This window comes from Triticum aestivum, chromosome 5B, assembly GCF_018294505.1.
Source record: "Triticum aestivum cultivar Chinese Spring chromosome 5B, IWGSC CS RefSeq v2.1, whole genome shotgun sequence".
Lineage (NCBI taxonomy): Eukaryota > Viridiplantae > Streptophyta > Magnoliopsida > Poales > Poaceae > Triticum > Triticum aestivum.
The window spans coordinates 333,867,884-333,894,830 of NC_057807.1; the positions used below are offsets into that span (position 1 = coordinate 333,867,884).

General features: G+C 46.9%; 1 protein-coding gene across 8 annotated transcripts; it reads right to left on the minus strand.

Moving 5' to 3' along the window:
* Positions 1–3,441: 3,441 nt before the first annotated feature.
* On the minus strand, positions 3,442–16,642 carry LOC123111718 (nudix hydrolase 20, chloroplastic). Of its 8 annotated transcripts, none has more exons than XR_006454666.1 (13): positions 16,299–16,642; positions 16,132–16,196; positions 15,047–15,227; positions 12,067–12,147; positions 11,766–11,891; positions 6,249–6,328; positions 6,024–6,139; positions 5,825–5,945; positions 5,566–5,744; positions 5,209–5,303; positions 4,107–4,141; positions 3,839–4,005; positions 3,442–3,752 (listed from the first exon to the last, which is right to left on the minus strand). XR_006454666.1 is itself a non-coding variant. In XM_044532566.1 (9 exons), exons 1-9 carry the CDS (start codon positions 16,554–16,556, stop codon positions 5,675–5,677), a joined length of 1,098 nt encoding a protein of 365 aa, XP_044388501.1. In that variant the 5' UTR covers positions 16,557–16,642; the 3' UTR covers positions 5,385–5,674. The 8 variants fall into 8 exon arrangements, 2 of the variants coding, with proteins under 2 accessions (XP_044388501.1, XP_044388502.1); XR_006454668.1 differs by having other exon boundaries at positions 5,611–5,744; positions 5,816–5,945; XR_006454664.1 differs by having other exon boundaries at positions 5,611–5,744; positions 16,299–16,641.
* Between the last annotated feature and the right edge of the window lie 10,305 nt (positions 16,643–26,947).

Genomic DNA, 26,947 nt, shown 5'->3' on the forward strand with positions numbered 1-26,947 from the left:
GCGCGGGAAGACTAAGTGGAGCACACACACAACACAAATACCGTATCCAGTGCCACATGTTATTTATCACACAAGTGTTAACATAAGGAAATGCATGTGTAACTTACTAATCATCGCACACGAGTACTCACAGACGCATCGTGTGCGATACTCCTACCAACCGCAAGCAACTAGTTTGCATTTTTTGAAGTTTTTTGTACACACAGAATCGCACACGAACTAACTGTATTAACCGTCTGTGTTGTAAATTCTCATCGCAAGCAGTTCATCCGAGTCGGCTGCTTGCCACGTATCACACACATCTTGTTAAGTTGAACCGTTTCTGTTGCGTTTGCTAATCGAAAACAGTTCGTCCAAGTGAACCGTATGCCCTATATCACACACACCTTGATCTGGCTAACCGTTTATGTTGCACTCCCTAATAGCAAATGGTTCATCGGAGAGAACCGTATGTCGTATATCGCACACGCAACTAAAATCTGAACCGTGTTTGATGCGTCCTCCATCGCAAACATTTTATACATTTATGACGGTTTTCATACACCACCGTTTGCGATTATGGCATCGCACACAGTTTCTTGAAGGGTCTCTGATCGTAGTGTCGCGTTAGCAGCATCCTGCAGTAGTGCTTGGCTGCCGCCGAACCTGCTCGCTCTCCCTCTTCTCTTCCCTTCCTTTCTGATGACGGGAGGGGGGAGGTTGCAGGCGGCGTGGCGCGAGGGAGACGAGGAGAGAGGTCCACCGCGGCGTGGTCTGTGGGGCGTCAGTGGTAGCGATGTGAGCGAGGCGACGGCGATGTGGGCGGGGCGACGATGATGTGGGCGGGGCGGCGAGGTCTGAGGGAGGGAGAGGGAGGGGAGAGGGCCGGGTGAGCGGGGGCTGGGATGCAGGAGGACAAGGGAGGGGGAGCGAGTGTGGGGAGAGGAGGAGGCTAGGGTTCACCACGGGAGCCGACCCTTTTATACCCCCCCCCCTATGCGAAATGACCAAATGCCCCGGTGGGGGCATGGTATTCACATTCTGTTGCAATTGGAATTTTATCCAACGGCTCACAATGATCTGATAAATATCCGCCACCTCACTTGAGCCGAGTGCGAGATCCGACGGTGGGAATCGCATAAGGAAAATGATCGGACGGTCGAGAAGCTCTAATCGCTGAGAGAGCCCGGTGCTCCTCCCATCTCTTGTTTCTGGATTTGTGAAACTAGCGGACGTGCATGCATGCAATAAGGGTCCAAAGAGTTTTAAATATCACTACAAAAAGACACTTCCTCGACATTATGTCCCGAACGAAAACTTTTTCTGACATAGATGTGACACTTCCATGACGATAATGATAACAAAAACACGTATCATCATAGATATGATGGGCTCCTACTTCTATGACAAAAAAAATTATGATAGAAAATGGGCTCTTCGTCCTGGGCGGGTCGGAGGCTAGCCTGCATGACATTCTTTGGGCCGTCCATGATGTAAGAAATCATGGTAGAAGTGAGGGCGAGGAAATTTTTAGGGATTTCCCTATTACGGTGGGTGGTCGGGGTCAAGCGATGTAGTGTGGTTTGCGCGTTTCTCTCGTATATGCGTGGGTGTGCGAGGTGTTCGCTAACTGAACCTGAGCGAGGCATTTTCTTACTGAACTTGAGCGATCGATCGATCCCTCACACTACGTACTAAACATGAGCGATCGATCCCTCACACTACGTACTAAACCCGATTAATCCCTTCGCTGCTAACCGAACCTGGGTGATTCATTCGCTGCTAACTGAACCTAATCGATATCTTTGCTATTGTAACCAGACTCGAGCGATCGATCCCTTCCCTGCTTAGTGAACTCGATCGATCGAAGCGTTGCATCGAGCCCGCATGCGAGACGTGAGTTGAGCTAGCCGTTGATTGCCTCTTGATAAACAATGCATATTGATGCCGCGTGTGTGATACGTGTAGTAGATCGATTCGAGACTTGCATCGATCGAGCCCCTTACGCAAGACATGGTGAGTTTACCTAGAGAGTTCATTGGTTGTGCATGAACAGTTCTCGTTGCTGTCGCCCGCTCGTACGCCCACCCCAGCCGGTGGGAGTTGGATGAATAGGACCCCGTGGTAGTAGGCGGCTGGCACTGGATGAATAGGACACAAAGGAGGTCGTGCCGAGGTACGCCACACCCCAGCTGGTTGAGGGTGGATGAACAGGATCTCGTGGAGGCCGTAGGCAATTGCGGATGAACAGTAGCCCGTGGAGTCGCAGTTGGAAGTAGATTGTGGATGAACAGTGATACGGCTCCAACGTATCTATAATTTTTTATTGTTCCATGCTGTTATATTATCATTTTTGGATATTTTACAATCATTTTATAGCAACTTTATATTCTGACATAGTGCCGGTTGCCAGTTGCTGTTTTTTACTTCGCAGAAAATCAATACCAAACGGAGTCCAAACGCAACGAAACGTTTTGGTGATTTTTTCTGGACCAAAAGACACACGATGGGCCAAGAAAGTATCTGAGGGGGCTCCGAGGGGAGCACAACCCACCAGGGTGCGCTTGCGGGCCTATGCATGCCCAGGTGGGTTATGCCCACCTCGGTCGCCTCTCGCACCGCCTATTTGCTCTATAAATACTCTCACTGGTACAACGAGGTGCTATACAAAACGGTTTTTAATCCCTTTCCGCGAAGGCATTCTGAACCGTCGCCTAGTGAATGTGGGCGATAGGGGGGGTCCTTCCCACAAGACCCAGAAATCGTCAGGGATATGCCCTCCTGGCACACACGCTCGGCAAAATGAGGTCGTGTGCGATCGGCAAGCGATCAAATACGGATATACATACAATAGTGCTAAAAATGCAATTATACAGGCGAAATCGCTTCTGGTCGTAATTACATCCCACACAGTCAGTCCCTGCTAAATATTTTCGTTCGTATATACATCCCACACAATCGCTTCAAGGAAAATGTTTTCGTTCGCAGGTACATCACACACAATTTTCCCATTAAATCGTTTGTGATAGCATTGCCATTGCACACGATATTAACAATTTTATCATTTGGGTTATTGAATGCATCACACACAGTGCGTAGAAGAAAATGTGTGGCAAAGGTTGTCCATCACACACAGTTTTTATGTGGTAAACATGTGCGCAAGGCGGTCTAATGCAAACAGTTTTCAACAGGATGTCGTGTGTGATTGTTCATTGATACAACACGGTTTATTCCTAGAAACTGTGTGCGTTGCCTGAGGTCATCGTCCACGATGTTTTCTCAATAACCGTTTTGCAATAGAAAAACTCAATTAGCAGGCTAATTACCCTATTATTAATAATCTATTTATTAATCTAATTGACATTTCATATTAAGCATACAATATATTTTATTTCCATATTAAGGAAGCGAGATTTCATAATTGAAATACATCATGCAGCTTCAGCACTTAGCTACCCCATTACATAACTGCACCAGCACCAAGTTTCACATGCAACATCTAGAACCTTTCGAAATTAGCATCGTAGATGGTACATAGACAGATGCATCTCATCTAGAAAACTGCTGAAGCGGAAAGTGAATATTGAGCCTTCATTGATATTGAAGGTCTTTGCAACTTTAGGCCAGTGCCTGTGGATGATTGATCGTCCATCATTCGTCCTCTTCAGGAATACTTCAATATTAAACCGTGAGTGTTGTATGAAAACCTTCCTCGCCTCCTAACCATACAGGTGGTTTGAGAGGTAATCATCAGTGAACTGCTTTGAAAAGGCCTGAAAATAAGGATGTGCATAAATATCTTCTCTATATTGGAAATGGGGCAAAAGAATAAAAAAAGTCAATGTATAATAGCTAGTACCATCTTGTAGTGAACTGATGTCTTCTTCATTGTGCAGACAAAGATCTTGTTGTTTTTTGTCGCTAATTTCTTTCTGAGTTTCTTGACTTGATTGATATTCATGGACAACTCATTTCCCTATATGCAAAAAAGGTCGAAGAGTAGGTGAAAACCTCGGACAGCAGGACCTACATGTGCAAGACCAAATTGTTAAAAACCTAAATATTAGAATGGTTCCTGCAATTGCACAATAATGTGCTATTAGACAACGGACCATGCATGTGCTAACCTCGATTGTAAACCTCAGTGCTTCCCATTGTTTCGCTGCAACACATATAAGGTAGTTAGTCACAAGGTTAAGTGAGGGTTCGCATGCTATTAGTAAAATATGTTGATGAAAAATAAGCACATTGCAGATTCATCAGATTAATTCAAGCCACATGAAAAACACATTTATCCAAACCAAGCATGATTAAGAACTTGTAAATATAGCACTCGTATATGTTTCTCATGTATTAAGTGCAGCCAAATTCGATTTATTCCTCACATGCACAACAATACAAAATTTTACCCACGACAATTAGACATCGTATTGCAGAATTGAACCAAGCAGTTAGCTAAACACCACAACAAATGAACCAAACACTAACTAAGCACCACATTGCATAATATAACATACTCTTAATAGAAGATCAGACAGTTAACCAAACAAGCATGCTTAACAACTTGGAAATATAATAATTGTATTTGTTTCTCATGTATTTAGTACAATCAGATTCAATTATATTTGTTTCTCGTGCACTTTATATTACAAGCTAGGGGCCTCGAGGGCTCGAATACATCAGCTCGAATACAAACAAACGGAAGCAACAATATCTGAGTACAGACATAAGTTAAACAAGTTTGTCTTAAAAAGGCTAGCACAAAAGCAACAACGATCGAAAAGGCAAGGCCTCCTGCCTGGGAGCCTCCTAACTACTTCAGGTCATCGGCGGTCTCCACATAATAGTAGGCTCCGTCAGGGTAGTAGTAGTCGTCGGCGGTGGCATCTGGCCCCTGGGACCCGTCATCTGATCGCAGCAATCAAATATGGGAAGGTGCGGCGACCTAGGGTTGGTCACCGGCCGACTACGGCACACAGGGAGAACGGCAGGGTAGCGGGCAGGGCTCGCTCGAGAGCAGGCGGAGTTTCATGAATTTTGTGGTGGAGTTTTCTGTTAAGATTTTGAATATATGAAGTTTTTGGTAAAAATGGCCATTGTATAGTCTCTGCGTCAATTAATTTGAGCCGAAGGGAGCAGTATTTATTTATTAAAGCTACTTATATATGCACCTATGAAAAAACATTAAGCATTTGATGCTAAAACAAATGAGCACGTTGTCTAGCATACGGCTTGATTAGTCGAAGCTCAATGCAGCTTGATAAAGAGTGATCTCGAAGTTCCATTCTGCTGGATGAGAGCGCTCGCGTTGTTCAGCTTCAGGCCTGCAGTTACCAAAACCATTTTGAAAAGAAAAAATTGCAAGAAAATAGCCAATAGCACAAGCATATAAAAGACTACAGAAATAAGCAGGCCTAAACAGATCATGTTCAGCACCATGTATACATGCATGGATTAATGTTCCTTTTATTATGCCCCCCTTTCCTCCTGATCTTCCTTACCTCCCTAAACTCACTGAAGAGTCAAAGATAATGTGCGAACAGAAATGCATTTAGAGAAAGAAAAAAAATCATGCACAGTTTGTACTTTAAAGTTAATATTCTGATTTTGATGGACAGCCATCTAGCTTACTCCAAGAAATCAACGATTAATGCTGGTAATCTGATTCTTCTGTTTGCACAGCGAACTGCAAGCCCTAGGAACAATCACCACTCCTCAAGCTTGTCAGCAGCTTCAGGTATCCATTACAGTCTGGGTTTATGTACCTGAAGGAAACATTACCATGTTAACAGTTAAGAAGATTTGTTCTTGAAATTGCACTACTAGGAGAATATACATATACTACCCATGACGGAAGAGGAAGTCAATGATCACAAGGTTGCAGTTTGACTTGAAAAAATCTGTCCTCCGTATAATGTTTGCAGCATGTGGTACAGGGATTAGCCTGAAGCTATCAACTTCTCCATCTGCAAGATGTTTTGGCAGCACACTGGTTAATGAATGGGAAAACAGCACATTAGCATTAATGTTTTAGTTGTGTGTACCTTCATTATTAGGAACGAAATCTAAAGGAAGTCTAAGGTCATAGCAGAACAGAACATCCCTTTTGTATCTAAACCCATTGATATCCATGTAAGAAACGGCTCCAACAGAAGTAGCGCTAGCAAAACAAAACATTGATAGTTATGAGTTCAGTTCTTCACACTGCAAAACATTCAGGTATCACGGTACAGAAAAACTAGAAGTTCTAACAGCAGTTTGCATGTTACTTGGTTGACATGGATCTTGGTATTCCTGCTTCCTCTTCACATTCCTTGATGACATTCTCTTTACAGGAGATTCCGTAAGGCTAAAAAAAATCATATGGAGTCAACGTAAGTTAACAGCTATACAGTTCCACATGAAAATCAAAAGGGTGCTGTGCATCACTTCTGTAACCGAAGGATTTGAGCCTGCCAGTTGAATCCATAGCCTGTATTTCCATGCAAAATTATAATTCCAAAGGTCACATTTTAAGCAGCCTAACTTTCTAAATATGATGCCACCTGACTTGACTAACATGGAGGCGCTAAGGACATTGTTCACCAGATGATTTTATAGGAAAAAAGATAACCCCAGCAAGACTGGATTTATTCTTTCAACAATAATTGCTTTATTAAGACTATATAAGGTAGATTGAATAGGTACCTTGTTATGACCGGCATATTAGGGGCTTAGCCCAGTTAGTTGTGGCCCAGTTTATCTTATCGTTATTAGGGGCTTAGCCCAATTATCTTATTAGGAGGATTATATAAACTCGTGTAAGGACCCGTTTTGGGATTAAGCAAGAAGCAATCATATTTGCTCGGCTTCCTTAGGGAGCCGGGAGACCTAACCCTAGCCGCCGCCCCTGCTCTCTCTCGCGCGCGCATGCAACGACGGCTCCCCAGCGCCGGCGACCACGCCTTCCTCCACGCCATCCCTCCTTCCACCCCTACAACCTGAGACCACGCCCTGGTGGGGATCCGGTTCCTACCAATTTGGTATCAGATAGCTTCGGTGCGATCATGTCCTCACCGCCGCCCACCCCGACCCTTCCGCTCCCGACCGCGACGACCGCCCCGATGGCCACCACGGCCAGTGCCCCGGTCTTGCCGGTACCGGTTACCTCCGCCGCGCCCGTCCCCATCGTCTTCACCCCGGAGGAGATGACGGCTGCCATCCGGGATCTCACCTAGGCGGTCACGGGCATTTACACGTTCCTCGCGAGATCCTATGGGCTGCAGCCGTCTGTGCCCTTCGCCACCGCCCCGCCGCCGCAGCAGCCGCCATCCTCGGCGACCCCCGTCGCCGCCGCCATGCAGCAGCTGTCGTGGCAGCCGCCACCAGCGACGAACCCCGGCGCCTCCAACATGCAGCAGGGGCAACAACTACAGCCGCCGCCACCGGCGACCGCGGCCCTGGGCATCCCGACGACGGGCCCGGGGGTGCCCATCCACCAAGTCCGGTTTCCCCCGTCGCCGTCTCCGTTACCGGCCTGGCTCTCTGGGTCCCTTGAGCCGGTCTACACGACGGCCTCGGTCGGGCCGCACGTGCTGCCCTCGCCGGCGATGCACCCGGCCATGCAGTTTTGCGGGTCCTCGGGCTCCGCCGAGCCCTTCGCCAGCGTCGACGGGCCCCTGTTCCAGGGCGGCACCCTGATGCCCGCCTACTCGGCCCCGTCATCCTCGCTGCTCCGTGCTAACGAAGCGCACCCGCCCGTCGTCCACGTCCAGACACCGCCGAGATTCTCCAAGCTGGAGTACACGACCTACGACGGCACTGTCGACCCCCTGAATTGGCTCAACCAATGCGACCAATTTTTCAGGGGACAGCGCACGCTCGTGTCCAACCGCACCTAGATCGCCTCGTATCATCTCCGAGGAGCCACGCAGACGTGGTATTACGCCCTCGAACAGGACGAGGGCGGCATGCCACCATGGGAGCGCTTCCTCGATTTGTGCCTCTTGCGCTTTGGTCCGCCTATACGCGGGAGCCATCTGGCGGAGCTTGGACATCTTCCGTTCCTCACCTCGGTGCAAGACTTCGCCGACCGCTGCCAGGCACTGGTGTGCCGCGCCCCCGGCGTTTCGGCTCGTCAGCGGGCTGAGCTCTTCGTCGACGGCCTACCGGACCACATCCGCGTGGACGTGGAGATGTGCGGGCCACAGGACCTCCAGACGGCCATGTACTACGCCCGCGCGTTAGAGCGTCGCGCGGTGGCCATCCAGAGGCGCCACCGCCCCGGGCCGCTGGGCCGCCACCCTGGCCGGAAGTTCCCGCGCAGGGTCGGCCTGCCCAGGCTTCCGCGGCGCCCCTCGCCGTGGCTGCGGCACGCCCGTTCCACCGGCTAACCCCGGCCGAGCAACTCGAGTGTCGCCGCCAAAGGTTGTGATTCAACTACGACGAGCCCTACGTACCGGGCCACGGCTGCCCACGACTCTTCTACCTGAAGGCTGCAAACTACATTGAGGAGGACCCCGCCGCCGCCGGGCTCGACGACCAGCCCGCCCCAGTTGCCGCGGAGGTGTTTGGCGACCGTTAATCTTCCCCGCCTTCCAGCTCGAGGACGAGCTGTTTGTGCAGGCGGGGAGAGATGTTATGACCGGCATATTAGGGGCTTAGCCAAGTTAGTTGTGGCCCAGTTTATCTTATCGTTATTAGGGGCTTAGCCCAATTATCTTATTAGGAGGATTATATAAACTCGTGTAAGGACCCATTTTGGGATTAAGCAAGAAGCAATCATATATGCTCGGCTTCCTTAGGGAGCCAGGAGACCTAACCCTAGCCGCCGCCCCTGCTCTCTCTCTCGCGCGCGCACGCAACGACGGCGCCCCAGCGCCGGCGACCACGCCTTCCTCCACGCCATCCCTCCTTCCACCCCTACAACCTGAGACCACACCCTGGTGGGGATCCGGTTCCTACCAATTTGGTATCAGATAGCTTCGGTGCGATCATGTCCTCGCCGCCACCCACCCCGACCCTTCCGCTGCCGACCGCGACGACCGCCCCGATGGCCACCACGGCCAGCGCCCCGGTCTTGCCGATGCCGGTTACCTCCGCCGCGCCCGTCCCCATCGTCTTCACCCCGGAGGAGATGACGGCTGCCATCCGGGATCTCACCTAGGCGCTCACGGGCATCTACACGTTCCTCGTGAGATCCTATGGGCTGCAGCCGTCTGTGCCCTTCGCCACCGCCGCAGCAGCCGCCATCCTCGGCGACCCCCGTCGCCGCCGCCATGCAGCAGCTGCCATGGCAGCCGCCACCAGCGACGAACCCCGATGCCTCCACCATGCAGCAGGGGCAACAACTGCAGCCGCCGCCACCGGCGACCCGGCCCTGGGCATCCCGACGACGGGCCCGGGGGTGCCCCGTCTCCGTTACCGGCCTGGCTCGCTCGGTCCCTTGAGCCGGTCTACACGGCGGCCTCGGTCCGGCCGCACGTGCTACCCCCGCCGGCGACGCACCCGGCCATGCAGTTTGGCGGGTCCTCGGGCTCCGCCGAGCCCTTCGCCAGCGTCAACGGGCCCCTGTTCCAGGGCGGCACCCTGATGCCCGCCTACTCGGCCCCGTCATCCTCGCTGCTCCGCAGGCGCACCCGCCCGTCGTCCACGTCCAGACGCCGCCGAGATTCTCCAAGCTGGAGTTCGCGACCTACGATGGCACTGTCGACCCCCTGAATTGGCTCAACCAATACGACCAATTTTTTAGGGGACAGCGCACGCTCGTGTCCGACGCACCTAGATCGCCTCGTATCATCTCCGAGGAGCCACGCAGACGTGGTACTACGCCCTCGAACAGGACAAGGGCGGCATGCCACCATGGGAGCGCTTCCTCGATTTGTGCCTCTTGCGCTTCGGTCCGCCTATATGCGGGAGCCGTCTGGCGGAGCTTGGACATCTTCCGTTCCTCACCTCGGTGCAAGACTTCGCCGACCGCTTCCAGGCACTGGTGTGCCGCGCCCCCGGCGTTTCGGCTCGTCAGCGGCCTGAGCTCTTTGTCGGCGGCCTACCGGACCACATCCGCGTGGACGTGGAGATGCGCGGGCCACAGGACCTCCAGACGGCCATGTGCTACACCCGCGCGTTAGAGCGTCGCGCCATCAAGAGGCGCCACCGCCCCGGGCCGTTGGGCCGCCACCCTGGCCGGAAGTTCCCGCGCAGGGTCGGCCTGCCCAGGCTTCCGTGGCGCCCCTCGCCGCGGCTGCGGCACGCCCGTTCCACCGGCTCACCCCGGCCGAGCAACTCGAGTGTCACCACCAAGGGTTGTGATTCAACTGCGACGAGCCCTACGTACCGGGCCACGGCTGCCCACGACTCTTCTACCTGGAGGTTGCAAACTACATTGAGGAGGACCCCGCCGCCGCCGGGCTCGACGACCAGCCCGCCCCAGTTGCCGCGGAGGTGTTTGGCGACCGTTAATCTTCCCCGCCTTCCAGCTCGAGGACGAGCTGTTTGTGCGGGTGGGGAGAGATGTTATGACCGGCATATTAGGGGCTTAGCCCAGTTAGTTGTGGCCCAGTTTATCTTATCGTTATTAGGGGCTTAGCCCAATTATCTTATTAGGAGGATTATATAAACTCGTTTAAGGACCCGTTTTGGGATTAAGCAAGAAGCAATCATATATGCTCGACTTCCTTAGGGAGCCGGGAGACCTAACCCTAGCCACTGCCCCTGCTCTCTCTGCTCTCTCTCTCGCGCGCGCGCGCACGCAACGACGGCGCCCCAGCTCCGGCGACCACGCCATCCTCCACGCCATCCCTCCTTCCACCCCTACAACCTGAGACCACGCCCTGGTAGGGATCCGGTTCCTACCATACCTGGAAAATCCAAACAATTTAGTCATTCTGATTCAAGCAATTGGCCAGTGACAGTCTACATTGCATGGATACTTCACAAAGTGCGCGTATCCAGCCGGATACTGCCCGGATACTGCCTGATACGTATCCCTCGATTTTTTTTATTTAAAAAAAAAGAAAATAATGTTTGATACTCTTGGGATACTGTTGCGATACGTTTTGGATACCTGAAACCGCTTGTTCGATGTGAAATCCCCTCAATAGTAAAGGCACACCTTTTGAAGATTCCCAACAGGGCGTGAGTTCATGTCAAAACATGACTGCCAATGTTCTTGTTCAATTGAAATGTGAGCAAGAGAGAGTCAGTGCACTGATTGGAGCAGCAAACCTAGGGAATTCCCAATGCCAATTAATGAAAGTGGACCAAGTGCAAGAAAAGAAAGGGGTAATCCTATTGAGGCATGCTTTGACCTAGAAGCTTCTTTTTCTTTTCATACTTTTAATAATTAATATATGTAATATCTACATATAAACATATCCCCTTATCCATGTTTTAGAAAATTGACGTATCGGGCGTATCCCCATATTGCGTATCCGATGCATATCCAAGTATCCGTGCAACGTAGGTGATAGTCTACAGGCTATAGGTCTTACAAGGAGCATTCAGCATTATCTTCATAACATGTCCAGAGCTGGTGGAAATCTCTAGGCAATTATAAAAATGGGAAGTATTAACACATATTATTAGAGAGTAGATATTCTGAAATAGGAGTTTCAAGATTGTCATCTAATGCATATAAGATTCCAGCTTAATATTTTTAAATGGATTTGGCATCAAAGGCACTATACGATTGGTCCACATGAAATCAGTGTTCAGCAATTCAGTAATTATTGTTACCCATCTTCAATAGAAGTGCTAATGAAGTACAAAAGGACTTGAACAGAAAACAGAGGAAACGAGAATGATACCAGGCCACCAGCAACAAGATGATCTAGCATCCCAGGGTAAGTTTGCTTCACATCACTTCTCTTACCAATCCAAAGAGATTTTTCACCATGCTTCTCGATGTACCCATTCATATGAACACCATAAACCTGCCATGAGGATCTAAAACTTTAAGATAGAGAAGGCTGCTTAGGTACATAACTAATAAGAATCAGGAAACTTATAGCATAGACGAGAGGATCGATGATGAGTACCTTTAAAGGTGCATAATACTACAAGGGCAACATATATATTAAAAAGGGAAGTGTCACAAGTATATCAGACCTTTATACCAAAGTAGGGAGCAGCAGCACGTTCCAGAGAGAAGTACACAGGCATGCCGTAAGATGAGGTTACTGGATAGAGCTGCATATTGCAAAACATTGCCAGACAAGCAAAACAAAGAGAAAATGTGGAAGTAAGGTTAATTTGATAGGTAATAAAATGTTCAAACAGCCTTGCATATAGTATCAGAATTCAGAAGATGGATATAAAACTCCAAACTATAACATGAAAAACCCACAACAGGGAAATATGCAAAGAGAACACTCGTGATAAAGAGTGAGTGGGGAATAGAATGGTCTACATTGTCCCGCAATATTACTATCGCCTACAATGTTATGACCAAATCTTCTTCGTGGAGAAAGCTCGAACGGGTAAAAAATATGTATCATTACAAGAGAAACTAAACACTAAGAAAATCTTCTCGAATGGTCAGACGTAGATGACGGAAGGATCTACTACTGACATAACCCTAATTAATGAAAAGTACATAAAAGTTAAACGATAATATTCTTCTCTGCTCCATTGAGAGGGGCTACCAGTTGCGGAGCTACCTTGGTTGTAGTCGTCAGCCTCGATGAAGAAGTGCTGCCTGCACCGGTAACCGCGAACATAAATCTCGTCGCAGTTGAAGCAAAAGCCCCGGCGACGACGTTCTCCCAACCCAGTTGGAGTGAGACTCCAAACCTGTTGTGAAGGGGTTGGCTCTGGAGTGGTCGACTGCAGACTAGGTGCTAGTGGTGTTGGTGGGAAAGGTATTGTAGCTGCGTTGACCACAGGAGAATCGGAGGGCCACAAAGGCCCTGTAGCCCAGAAGGCTGGTGTGGTGACATTGTTGGAGGGAAATGCCTCTGCTCATAGGCCTTGGCGAAGGAGATGGCGGTGTAGAGGTCAGATGGCCGTTGAAGCTTGATGTCAATGCGAAGACCATCAGGCAGCCCTGCTGGGTACAGAAACCGTTGTTGGAATGGTATTAATGGCTCATTATTGTGGCACATGAGCGCTAGAAACCTGCTGGTGAAGTCTGCGACCAAGGAAGTGAACGGCAGACGCGCCAACTCGCTCTAGGGTAGCACGAAGTGATGGCCCAAACTGAACGTGACAAGCCTCCTTGAACTGCTCCCATGTCGGCATGCTGAAATCACGCTCGTAAGTACCAGAACTGAGAGTCATTGGTGAGGTTGTAACCCGTAGTCCAGACCTTGTCGGCCTGGTCTGTGCGCTGTCCACGAAAAAGCTGCTCGCACCTATTGAGCAACCCAAGAGGATCGACCAAGTCATCATATGTTGGGAAGTTGAGCTTGTGGAAGAGGGGCATGCCGGAACCCAAGCCTGAGCCGAGGTGATGGTTAGGCAGCGGCAGAAGGGAGGTGATGGGCGGGGTGGATCCATAAAGGGCTGTAAAGGCAGTGCTGCCATAACAACGTATGAAATTGGTTGGCATGTGGAGGCGTGAAGGCGGTGACGATCTGCGGCTGTTGCTGATGGTAAGGGATTTGAGGTGGGATTTGAGCTGTACGAACTGGCCCAGATTGATGTTAGGGAGTAACTGCGGCAAGTAAGGAGATGGCTGGAGGTGGTAAAAGGGGGATGGCGGCTGGTGATGGTTGGCAGGAGTCGTCACATGGTTGTGTTGCGACGGCAGGTAGGCGGCGAAGGCGGGAAAGTGACTCAGTGAGGGGGGGGTGGTAGTGGGCAATCTGCCCAGCAGGTAGAGGTCCGCCAGCGGTAGCTGTGGCGATTCCCCCGCTGGAGATGGGAGCACTGAAGGTGCTGTTGGCGAGACTTGTGTGTCGTACACCGGCATGGATTCTAATACTTATGATCTCATCGATCATATCTTTCCAATGTCAACTGCAAACACCTCTGATCTGAATTACATTACTTCTCAGGCAATTCTATTAACAAGAAATGCGTATGTCGATAGGATAACACAAAGTTGATTGTTCACAATTAGGGATGAAATGATATGTCATAGTTTTGATCGTGCAGAGGATGATCCTCACAAAATTAGTCAATTATCATTCTGATTATTTGAATTCGCTCACGCCTAATGGCTTGCCTCCGCATGTGCTCAAGCTGGAGGCGATTGTCTCGTGATCTTGCTACGACACCTGGATCCAACTAATGGTTTGTGTAACGGAACAATGTTCATAGCACGTGGTTCCAGAAAATTCTATAAATGTTAAAATCGTCTTGGGGCAACATCCTGGAAAGAGTCTTTCTACCTCGAATACCGTTGTGCCAATCAGATGATGAAATGTTACCTTTTAGGTTCAAGAGGAAGCTATTTCCTATCAGGCTATGCTTCGTTATGACCATAAATAAGGCACATGGCAAACAATACCGAATGTTGGAGTCTACCTCCCTGATCCCTTTCTCCCCATGGACAATTGTATGTCTCTTTATCAGACTATGCTTTGTTATGACCATAAATAAGGCACATGGCAAACAATACCGAATGTTGGAGTCTACCTCCCTGATCCCTTTTTCCCCATGGACAATTGTACGTCTCTTTATCTCAAGCTACATCCAGAAATAGTCTTTAAAGTACTTGTTGTACTGGTAAAGGATGGTAGCTATTCCTGTTGGGACATTACCAAGAATATTGTGTACAAAGATGTACTCACATAATAGTTGTGTTATGCAGTGTGAAAGAAGATATTATTTCTAATATATGCTCGTGTTGGACGATAATCGGTTGAAGCAATTAAATGAACTATAAGTTTATATTCCCGATCTTACATTTATTTGTCACCATTCTTCAATATTTGGTTATGCTCGGTCTTTGCCTTCAGTACCCTTTTAAACAACACAAGTACACAACAACATCTATCTTGTCACAACACACGAGCACCTTACTAGTTTATCCACTTAGCTACACTAATGGAGTCATGAAGTTGTCTAAATTTGACTAAGTCGCAGATGTGCAATTTAGAATGAAGTTCATAGAATAATTCATATATACAATTCTGGCAAGTACCTCATTTCGTATACCAGGAATGAGTTCCCCTAGGCCTTTTATGACATCTCCGATGGCGATTGTTCGATCTTTTGGAGTCCTGAGCGATGAGTGGAGAGTCACATGCTCCACACTGTTCTTACCATTGTTGCCCGAGACAATGGTAAAAACATCAGGGAAGTCCCTCAGGTGTTCGGTAAAACTGAAATTAATACCACCAAGTTAAACATCTCATAGATCCTAAATCACAATGATATGACTATGACCAGTATTTTCAATATCCTCATAGACTTCCACTTGGCCAATTCGAACACTCTTGGCTAAGAAATGCAAGCTCTATTCATCTTATCATGTTTAATCTATGATTGCTGTCTCTTCAAATGATTTACTTTATTAAAGAAATAAATAAACTAAGGTCCTGGGGAAAATGAGTGTCTAAATATTATTAAACCCTGACATATTACTTCAACAACAAATCCTAAAACTAAGAGAAAGTGTATATGTACTGGGATATCATGCATTCCAGTGGAATCTCCATGACTATGATTTTAAATTAAACTGGAAAGTGATAAGATATTTCATAGAGTACTTTTACAATTTGCACTCCATATGGAATCAACTTTCCTGAAAATACCATATATGATAAAAGAATTGCACATAGTTGGCATCAAATTTTGGCAAATCACAGCAATTCATTCAGTACAAATAAACAGGGTCAAGAATCAGTTGTTGCAAATTGTAAACACCAATACCGATATGCTTACAGAAGGATTAACACCAATTTTCTTCTATATACACAAGGATTATACACCAACATGGAGTTAAGTCAACGAGAAGCTCCTCGCACAAATCAGAGGATGCTTATTTTGTTTGTAAACTTTTGCAGTTGTTTGCACTTTTCGGTGCAGAGGCCCGGAGGCCTTTATGAAAATAGAGGAGAACAAATCACAGGATTTGGGATAACACAAAATGGAACACGTGTATTATTGTTCAAATTGTCTGCAAGTGAGTGTTGCTCCACCATTGTTTCCTCGATAAATTTGTTCTCAGAGTAGATGTTACACAGAGAAAACTAAAGAGCAGATGTTTGATCCCGTTACACTCACCCCTTGTGGATGTATCCCACCACTTGATCCTCCACCATGAACTCCACAAACTCCCCCTTGTTACCCTGCAAAACCCAAACAAATCCGCGCATCCCACACCTGAGACAATTTCACATACACCCGCCAGCGCAGTTGTCAGAATAATAGAACGCAAAGGGGAAACCTACCATTCCTCGGTTGCAGATGTCGACCTTCCGGAAGTACCCCGAAAGGTCGGACTCATCGCCGACCCCGAATTCGCTGGCAACTCGGAGGGCGTCGGCCCACCCAAAGCCCGCCGCAGCAGCAGGGGGCGCGGAGGAAGAGGAGGCAGCGGTGCAGAACGGGAGGCGGCGGCGAGCGACGAGCTGGAGGTGAGCCGGGGAGCTCCGGCGGGCGACGGCGACGGCGGCGGCGGCGGAGAAGGAGGTGGCGATGGCGACCATTGGATAAATGCTGATTGTTGGTAATTTTAAGGGCCTAAGCGGGATTTCGTTTTTTTTAGTTGGAATTGTGGAAGAGAACGGCGATGGTGTGGATGGAAGTGGATCCTTTAACAAAGTCACCTGAGCTACATTTTCCTAACTTCCCTTCTTTACATTCATATAATTAAGACTAAAATGATTTGAATTAATTAGCAAATTACAAATCTATTTTATACATTTATATAAATTACATACAAATAAAATTATGGTGTAATAAAATTAGTTTTAAATCTATTTATATCAGCAGTAACTGTGTATAGTACTACCTCCGTCCGGGTTTATTGGGCCTCTTCGTATTTTGAGTCAGACTTTGACCATCTATAGACTACTAAAATATAAAGTATATTGTATAAAAAAATACACTTCTGAAATTGCTTTTTTTTGCGCAGATTCTGAAATTTTATTTGAAAGAGCTTTCCGACAATATAATTTTTATGACATATAGTTTACATTTTGTTAGTTAAATTTATAGGTCAAACTTTAGCACGAAATAAGAGGGGGTCTAATAAACCCGGACGGAGGTAGTACCTACTACAGTAGATAAATAAAGTGTTCGCTACAGCATCCATGACTTTCTTTCTCTATTTTACACTAGTTTACACTGTAGCTCAGATGACTTATTTTATTCATGTTAGAGGATCCATTTCCGGTGTGGACGGACTCGCGGGCTCCTCTGCTAGCTGGACAAATGAATCGATGACGCGTCGCGCATTCAATGCGAGCTTATGGAGACAGGCCGCCTTCGTACGTCCAGGAGTAACGTGCGAAGACGGAGCCGTATAAAATACGGTAAATGCCTGACCAGGATTATGATGTTTCGGCTGGTACAGGTAGGTTGGCAGTGGCACTGTACGTAACGACGTCCATTTTGTGTGTCCGTCAGGCAGTAAAAGATTTTCATATACTACTTAATTTGTACTTCCTTCGTTTCGAAAATGTAGGACGTTTTTTGACATCGTCATAGTATCAAAAACGTCTTACATTAGAGATAGAGAAAGTAAAATATTTTTTTATATCTGTTTATTCAAAACGTTTTATCTTCTAAATCGTGCGTCCAAATCTCGAATCGTCTTCATCATTGGATTCCTCGCGTCGATATATTTAACACTAAATCTCATTTTGATAGGTTTTGATTAGTCTTTTTCCAAAAAAAAACGATCAGAAAAAGTAGACGGAAAACCGAACCGGGAGCACGTTTTTTCCTTCTGAAAGAGGCACGGCCGGGCCTCTCATGGAAGAGAAAAAGATAAAACACTTTTTTTCGTTTTTCAAAAGGCACGACCATGCCTTTCGCGAAAGAAAAAAACAGAAAACACGTCTTTTTGTTTTCGAGAGGCACAGTTGTGTCTCTCGCGGAAGCAAAACTATGTCTCTCGCAAAAGCAAAAAAAAAAAGAAAACACATTATTTTTTTTCGTTTCCGAGAAGCACGACTAAAACCGTGCCTCTCGCGGAAGGAAAAAAACGTAATTTTTTTCCGTTTTCGAGAGGCATGGTTGTGCCTCTCACAAAAGCAAAACCGTACCTCTCACGAAAGAAAATGAAACGCATTTTTTCGCGTAAAAAATGGGGAAAAATTATTCAAAAGCTAAGGAAGACCGGTGAAAAACCGAAAAGTAAAAATTTCGAAAGAACCCGTTTAAAAAGCCGTAAAAACGTGTGAAAAAAAAAGAGCGCCGAGAGCGTGATCGTTGTGAGGCTCCCGAAGAAGCGTTCGTCAACTAGTTGCTCTCTTGTTTGCATGGACAACCTTGTATTTTTGGTCATAACAACGCTAACAAGGACCATAAACACGTCAAGCACGCACATAATAACCATCCCTGTATGTACATTTGCTTATTTTTTTTGGTGTTTTTTTCAATGTTGAAAATAATGGCAAAATTAAACTTTGTGTTGTTTGGCGCATCCAACTGCTACATACAAACATTCAGGATGAAAAATACGTGACATTTCCACATGCAAAAAATAAAATGAATTCAAATACCAACCGTTACCAGGAAAAAAAATCTCCTAATTTGTTTTTCCACCAGCAATATACGCCTGCTCCATTTCCCTTTGAAAATTTCATGTACGATCTTTCCACTAACACTAGCATTTACAACAAATGACGTGTTTTTTTTAGTATATGCTACATCTTTTTCACTATTTAGACTTGCCTTCCCGCTCTCGGTGCCAAAAAAGACCGTAATTAAAATGTTCGCACGGTGCATAGTACCGTAAATTTCTCACTACTACAAAAACAATTACAAGCCTCCTAATTTTTATTATTTTTGGCGTGAAGGCATACTGAAGTTGCTAAAAACATTTTTGCTGGGGTAAATGATAAAACATGGCAGCTAATTCACCAGCAGTAGTTCAGCCCAGTATTTGCAATTCACTCAAACACTCCCTCGCGCAGCCACATGTGCTGATATAAAACAAATTAAGGAAAGATGTTTTTTTTGCGTGGAAATTAAGGAAAGATGTTGTCATACCGGGAGCACATTAAGCACGACATTAGCCGTTCGAGCGGTGGCCCTGAGCATTATAATAAACTCTGCTGCTCCGGTGGACACCCAGACCATGGAACAGTCAATGCATGCCTCCATGCTGCATGCGAGGGATCCACTGGGATGAAACCAGAGTTGACGCATCCGACTAAATCCAGCATCGTCCAGTGTGCTGCAGTACATTCCTTAGGCCAGCTCCACGGTTCCAAACGGACGGCCGATTTTGTTCGGATTTTGTCCGTTTGGATAGAGCGATGGGGTCGTGTCCGGGTCTGTTCTTGAATGCGGTGGTCGTGCGCCCAGTGTGCGGCCGCATCCTTTTACCCCATCATGTTCGCCTTCTTTTTTCAAACAAGAACGTTTCAAATACCAGTGGCCGGCCTAGTTCACGCCCGGCAACAAAGCCAGCGGCCTACACGTCCTCGCCGGCAACACAGACAGCGGCCAACAACACAGCCAACCTCCAAAATGAATAGTTTTGTTCGCCGGCAACACAGCCAGCCTTCAAAATGAATCAGATTCTCGCCGGTACACAGCCAGCGGCCCAGCGGGCGGCACCCATGCCAGCCTCCAAAAAAGAACAGCCACAGCCGATCGGACGACCTAGTTCAGGTCGTCGGCGTCGAACATCTCCTTCTGCCTGGCCTCGAACCAGCTCCTCGTCTTCTCGCTCATCTTGGTCAAGTCCACGCTCATGATCGCAAGGGCGACCTCCTTCGCTTTGCTCGCCGAACCGAGAGCCGCTCCAGAGAAACCGGTCGGACGACAAATGCCAGCCATGAGAAAGGCGTGCGCTTTGCTGACGATGGCCTCCTTCTCCTCGACCTCGGCCTTGCGCTGCGCGGCCTCAATCGCAGCGCGGTCGGCGGCTCTCTTGGCCGCGACGAGGTTGTCCTTGGCGACCGCCCTCTGGCCCCTCCTCTTCGCCGATTCCGCGTTCAACTTGGCGATCTCCTCTGGCGTGCACTCCAACCGTGACTTCCCTGGCGCCTTGCCCTTCTTATTCTTGGCCATTCCGGGCGGGTCGATGGCCAGCCCGCGCGGAGTTCGGCTGGGCTTCGGCCATGGACGGGGAGAGGGAGTGGGACGGCGGGACGTGGGAGGGTTTGGGGGAAAATGGCGCCAAAGGGGCCGCGGGTGGGGGGGTTGCTTTGTGTCACCGACAGGCGGGCCAGGAGCGGACAAGCGTGCGTGTCCCGCCCGTCCGCGCGCTGTCCGTTTCACCCCAAAAACGGCGCAAACTTAGGCCGGGGATGGGTCGAAATCGGACACAAATCGGACAAATGTCCGTTTGCTCCCACGCGCTGGGCCGACCGGTTTGTCCCTTTTACCCCAAACAAACAGGGCCGGATAGGATGGGGTCGCGTGGTGGAGTTGGCCTTACTCCGGTACATGACAGAGAACTAACGAGCCGGCAGAAAACACCATCACCGCCCTTTGACGTCCGTTGCCACCATCGGCTCCCACTGCATCACTTGCCGTCATGTACACACATTAATTAACACCTCGTCTATCACCTGGAATACCACGGCCGTCCCGCATCACTAGGCAAACAAACGCGTCATGATACCGGGCTCGCGCGAGGTCGTCCACGCCTAGCAATTTTCGTGGAATTGTTGCCTTTTATTCAATCAAGCGTGAGTTCAAAAACGAAGAAATACAGTGGTAGAGTCCACGACAGATTTCGTACCGCGACACAATGAGCAAGGGGTGCACTAAATTGTTAACGGATGGTGAACTAACCTGTGATTGGATGGTTAGAGGGATAGTGGCATTTCTAGCACATCAGGGTTTAAGCCTTGATGCTCGCATTATTTTTGAATTTATTTCAGGATTTTCGGCGATGCGTTTTCAGTGAGAGGAGATGTTCCCGTCGATGACGAGGCACCTACAGTGACTTCGTAAATCGCAAGATGATATGCCGGTTCAATCTCTCGAAGGTGCTCATAAGGGTAGAGTGTACGTGTTTGCGTTCATAGGGGTGAGTGTATGCGCGTGTATATGAGCGCTTGTGTCTATAATGATGTTAAAAAAATGTTAGCGGATGATGTAAGCATACGACCGCCGCTAGGAGCGCTTCCTTCTGCAGCCGTCCTCCGGCGGCTCCCCTCCATCGACGACCTTGGTCGTTGACGATGAGGGGGGCGTCGGATTCACGTGTGTGGGTCGATTTAGCCATTATTAGCTTAGGTTTTGGGTTGTTCATCGTTTTGATTTTGGTGATGGTGATGGCAACGCTGGATAATGATTCTTTAGATCCCACCCCAACGAAGCGATCGGTCCTATAGTTGAGGATGAATTTGGAAACCAGTTCGTTCAAGTAAGGATGGTGCGGCGGCGGCATCCTTGTGGTCGACCTGAGTCCTCGAACTTCACCGTTGCGAGGGCGTCTGCTCTAGCTCCGGCGCGGAACTTGGGAGGTAGTCCAGGAGTGGATGCAGATTATGGTCTGCATCGACGGCATCTGAAAGATGGTGGATCGTGTGCTGGGTCAGTGGTTCATTGATGGCATGTATGGTTTCCTCCTTCAATATCTTAGTCATGTGAGGGTGTTGGATCTGGAGTTCAATGACGTGTCTGGGATTTTCCCCGATCTGACTCGTTCAACGGTAATGGTTTCACCTTTGGCGAGCCACCTTGAAGGTCCGCAAAACTGCATATCAGCGACGAAGCCACGTCGAGCTCGGGCGGAGATGATCCGTCATATTTCCTTTGGTGGTGGTTATGGTAGTGCCAGAGGCAGGTGACGGGCATCGGTGTCAAGCTCAAAGTATTCGCCGGTCTTGTTTGTAATTTTATTTCTTGTCTGATGTTTCTTTGTGCAAAGGTTAGCGTTTACCGTCTTTTCAGTTTTGTCAGGTCAGTATTTACATGGCTTGTAATATGATCCTTATTCCTTATGATAAAAATGAGACACAAATTACCATAAAAAAGTGATGTAAGCATCATAAGAGTTTAATAAAACTAGTCATGAAGGCCTTCTTGTCAAAAAGAAAAAAAAAGGTGCACTGATGGTTCCCCGTCGGCTTCGACCACCATGGCAGCGGATTCGACACTATGGTGGAAGCTCAGTGTGACTCGCCACGGCGTGGAATGAAACTGGTCGATTTCACGCCAAAACATGGATATCCATCTTACGACTGTGAAAGTAGGTGAAAAGACGTCCACCAATCTACTAGTGCCTTTTTGACCCTGGTATAGAGCACTCATCAAGATATTATTGGAATACCGCTTCATGTCGGAGAGGGAAAACTTTTGTCCTAATTTGTATTGATCGGGCATATCAATGACGAACTTCTGTCAACAAGCATGATCAAAATTGGATGGTCGGACGTGGCGCCATTGGTGCGAGGATGTTATCCTTTTATGAAGGTGTCGTTGTGAAAGAAATTGGCTTAATCATGTGTCAATTTTTTTATATCTTGTACTCCCTCTGTAAATAAATATAAGAGCGTTTAGATCACTATTTTACAGAGGAAGTAATGGTTTGACCGTGGATTTATTTTTCATACTATGCTTAATAATAAATTAAAATAGCTATGTACATCACATTGATGCAAAGTTGCACCTTTTTGGAAAAAAGTAGTACCTTTTTTTAGAGAGGGTTATTTTTCAAAAATAAAGAAACACATGTAGCTTTAATATTACTTGCAATCATTATAGGTATACTGCTTTGGATCCACAAAACAAGAAATTACAACTCCTGCTAAGAATTAAAAATATATATTCTTGGAAACATCTTTTTCGTAATATCAATCTTTATAAGACAAACCCAAGAGTTCACTAAAGAGATTACAGTTAGACTAAAGTAGTGATATCGTCACTCCCCCTTCACAAGCTTGATTAGCAACAAAGGACTCTCGAAACCCCTTGAGTCGCTCGTCTAAAAAGATAGGAAAACAATGAGCGATGAATGTACTGGGGATGAACCCCTAAAAGCGCAAATCTACAAACCACAAAATCTTCACTATAACATCGAGGAAAGATTTCAAAGGTGCATTCAAAGGTGCAAATTCACATGGCCCTCGAGATCATTCTTCGCTTGGACATGGCCCAAGAATCCCGACCTTTAAGTGCTGATGAGCGGGACATTCATAGGAGACTCAAGAGCAAGGTGCTTAGTTTGTCCGTGCTTGAACGCGCGCGAAAAAGGCAATGTTCGAGGATCACCAATCTCAAAGATGGAGATGCTAACACTACAAAAAAATACACTTTCGTGATGATACGTGTTTGTCACAGTAGGTCGCATTTTTTATCATGCATGTACATCCATGACAAATTTATGACAGAATCAAGATAGTCATACATGTGCTGTCGTAGAAGTGTTCCATGACATTACCAAAATTATCATCACGGAAGTGTCCACTTCCATGATGATAAATCGCGCGTCAAAGAAGTGCTTTCGTCAAGGGTGACCGACACGTGGCATCCACCGTAACGGAACACCGTTAAGCTATCGGGTCGGGTTTTAGATCCGTTAACCCATTAACGGCCCCAACCAATGGGGATTTTCCACGTGTAAAATCATCATTGGCTGGAGGAGACACGTGTCAGGTCCGCGCTGGCACAGGTGTCACTCATCCAATGGGCGAGACGCGCCTATGATATGTTGACACGTGGACCGACCCATCAAGTTTAAATGGGCCGGCCCAACTAAAGGCCCACAAGATTTTGTGGACCATAATGGGCCAGCCCAGCTAAAGGCCCACGAGATTTTGTGGGCCATAATGGGCTGGCCCAGCTAACAGCCCACAAGATTTCGCGGGCCATAATGGATCGGCCCAGGTAAAGGCTCACAAGATTTTTATTTTCCATAATGGGCCGGCCAGGTAAAGGCCCACAAGATTCTTGCGGATCATAATGGGCCGGCCCGGCTAAAGGCCCACGAGATTTTGCCGACATTAACGGGCCGACCCAGCTGTAGGCCCACAAGAATTTGAGGGCCCTAGTAGGCTGGCCCATTAACTGGCTGCCATGTTTTGGGCCAAATGCCGGCCCATATTTGATCCGGTCCATTAATGGCCTGCCACGTTCCGGGCCTAATAGTGGCCCATATGAGATCCGGCCCGTTAAAAGCCTACCATGTTCTGGACCAAATTACGGTCCAGATCAGGTACGGCCCTTTAAGAGGCTATGGGCTCAATTATGGCCCATATCAGATTCAGCCCATCAACTGGACACTATGCTTTTGGGCCCACTTGCTAGAGGCCCACTTAGTAATTCGGCCTGACATTAGTTTTGGCCTCTTAAGGACCCGTTTAACATTTTGGCCCTATATTAATTCCGGCATGTTAAATGCCCGTCATATAGTTGGGCCTAACTACGACCCGGTTTGCATCCGGCGTGCTCGCAGCCGATATCTGATTGGGCCAAACAAGGACCGAGACAATTTTGGCCTGTTAAAAGCCCGTGATTTGATTCGCACAATCATGGGTCGGGGTTCATTTCGGGCTGCTGCCGACCCGTTAGCTGTTCGGCAAGTTTCAGGCCCAACCTACATCGTGATTGCATGACGGCCTGATTATGTACCGTAATTTTACGGTTTGACCGGTTTACTGCAAAGACAGTAAAATAACCGCAGCATCATGAATAAGAAAAAACCTAGACTCGACAATAAAGAAATTACAGCATATTACATCCACTGGGCATCAAAGTTTGCCACTATGATAATAAAGCACAAGCAGACAGCAGATTACATACACTGGGCATCAAAGATCGCCACCAGTGCAAATAAACACGCCGACAAAATAATATACAAAACCGACAACACTGCAATAGAGTTCAAGAAAGGTTAGCCATGCTGGGAAGCTGCAACGCAAGGAGCTGAGCAAGATGATGAGACTGCGCTTGTTCAACACTTAAATCTTCCTCACTCTGAAAGATAAACAAGCAGACAGATGACAAGTTTTGCACATAAAAATATCAGTGCTGACAATTCATCACATTTCTTACTGACGAATAAAGTGACACAGTTTAAAATTGTATTAACACAATATGGTATTGTTCAGGTCAAGACATGACAGGAAATGACATTGTGAAGGAGTTGACAGCTTCACAACACCACTGGATTACAGATCAAGAACTCATAAGTATCAATGGTTAGTGTGCCGTCAATTTATCCCATTTCAGATTGGCAAATAAAGAGACGGTTTAAATAATACTCCCTCCATCCGGAATTACTTGTCATCAAAATGGATGTGTCTAGAACTAAAATACATCTAGATACATCCATTTCACTGACAAGTATTTTCGGACGGAGGAAGTAGTAGAATGATATGACATTGTTCATAGTTAAGACATTGCAGAATATGACATTATGTTGTAGTGGGTAGGTTCACCACACCACTGAATTACGGATGAAGAACAGAAGCATACATGCAATGCAAAAGAAGATCGCTTGCTCTGTATACTTTAATTTACATGGTATGAATAAGGAACTTGGTTGTACAACTGAAAACTTAAATTGAGAAAGGACAAACTTTTGTTTATGAACTACTCCCTCCGTTCTAAAATAGATGACCCAACTTTATACTTACTTCAGTACAAAATTGGGTCATCTATTTTGGAACTGAGGGAGTACATAATAAACTTTAAACATGCAATTTGATGCAAACACCAAAAATAAACAGCTGTTGCAGTCATGCCTAACCAAATATATACAACAAAGGTTGAAGGCTTGAGATGGACAAACTTACATTATTGGTGAAGACAGGCTCTATAAAAGCCTTATCCATGCTGATGGGGGGGGGGGCAATTCAAGAAGTTTACCACGGAATCTTCTTCATAAGCATGGCCTTTATTCTACATTTTGTTAAGAGTAAATATAGATGTGATAATATACAAAAAATGGAGAATATTTAAGATAAGATGAAGAGTGATGCTACATAACCAAGTAGCTATAAATGTAAGTGCAGCGATACAGGCAAAAGGTACAGCCAAGAGCAATGCACAACTAAACTTCTTCAGTACCAACCTAATGGTAAGAGTAAATATAGATCTGATATGTAGAAAATGGAGGGCAAAGGAAAATAAGCTGCAGAGTGATAGTACATGAACAACTACCTGTCATTATAAGTACACTGATAAAGGACATCATGTACTTACAAGAACAATCCAGAGCTAAAAAAACATTGGCATTGGATACTGAAGAATTTGGAGCGAACAATTGATAAGTAAGTTATCATGCATACTGCTGTCACATAATGAACCAGGTATGTATGCAAGTACAGTGATACAGGACAACAGGTACTAACAAGAGCAAAGCAGCGGGCAGCATATTTGCGATATCCTGTCGTTCTTTTCAAACCAGAATTCTTCTTCGAGCAGATTTCCTGCAAACAAGATCCGTAAGGCACATGCGGAAAAGTAGAAGTTCAAATTGTCATGTGATTTCATAGACAGTACCTCATCCTGGGAACGAGACTAGTGCATAACAATGTTTTTCCATTCAATGTCTTCTAAATTTAGCACAGAAGACTTCAGCGGAAATTCGTTTATAGATTTGCCACCAAAGTGTGATTTCCTCAGGTAACACCGATATTGCTGCAATGCTTCCTTGAAAAGCACAAGCAAGCTTTCCTCGTCATGTCTATCCAGATTGACCCTCGCCTAGTTACAACAATGTAATGTAAATCATTGATGTGTTCAATCAGCAAAAAATAGGAAAATAATAACCATGAATAATAGCACTTACACGTAAGTTGGACAAGAAGATGTGAAAATGGTGTTTGTCTTCACAATAATCTTCCCATGATGGGAATATATGCATGTAGTCCCTAACAACATTGAAAGCATTGTCTTTTAAACTAGGAATAAATGGAATGAGCTTCCAATCTGCAGGAATTGGCCGTCTCTGCAGTTGGGA

Bases quoted from the DNA above. Each gene is read 5' to 3' on its own strand.
- LOC123111718 (XM_044532566.1), bottom strand. From the start codon at position 16,556: ATGGTCGCCATCGCCACCTCCTTCTCCGCCGCCGCCGCCGTCGCCGTC. The intron at 12,148-15,046 runs GTACTTGCCAGA...TGCAATATGCAG, and splicing joins TTCCTGGTATACGAAATGAG to CTCTATCCAGTAACCTCATC. The intron at 5,745-5,824 runs GTAGTATATGTA...TGTTTCCTTCAG, and splicing joins GACTTCCTCTTCCGTCATGG to GTACATAAACCCAGACTGTA.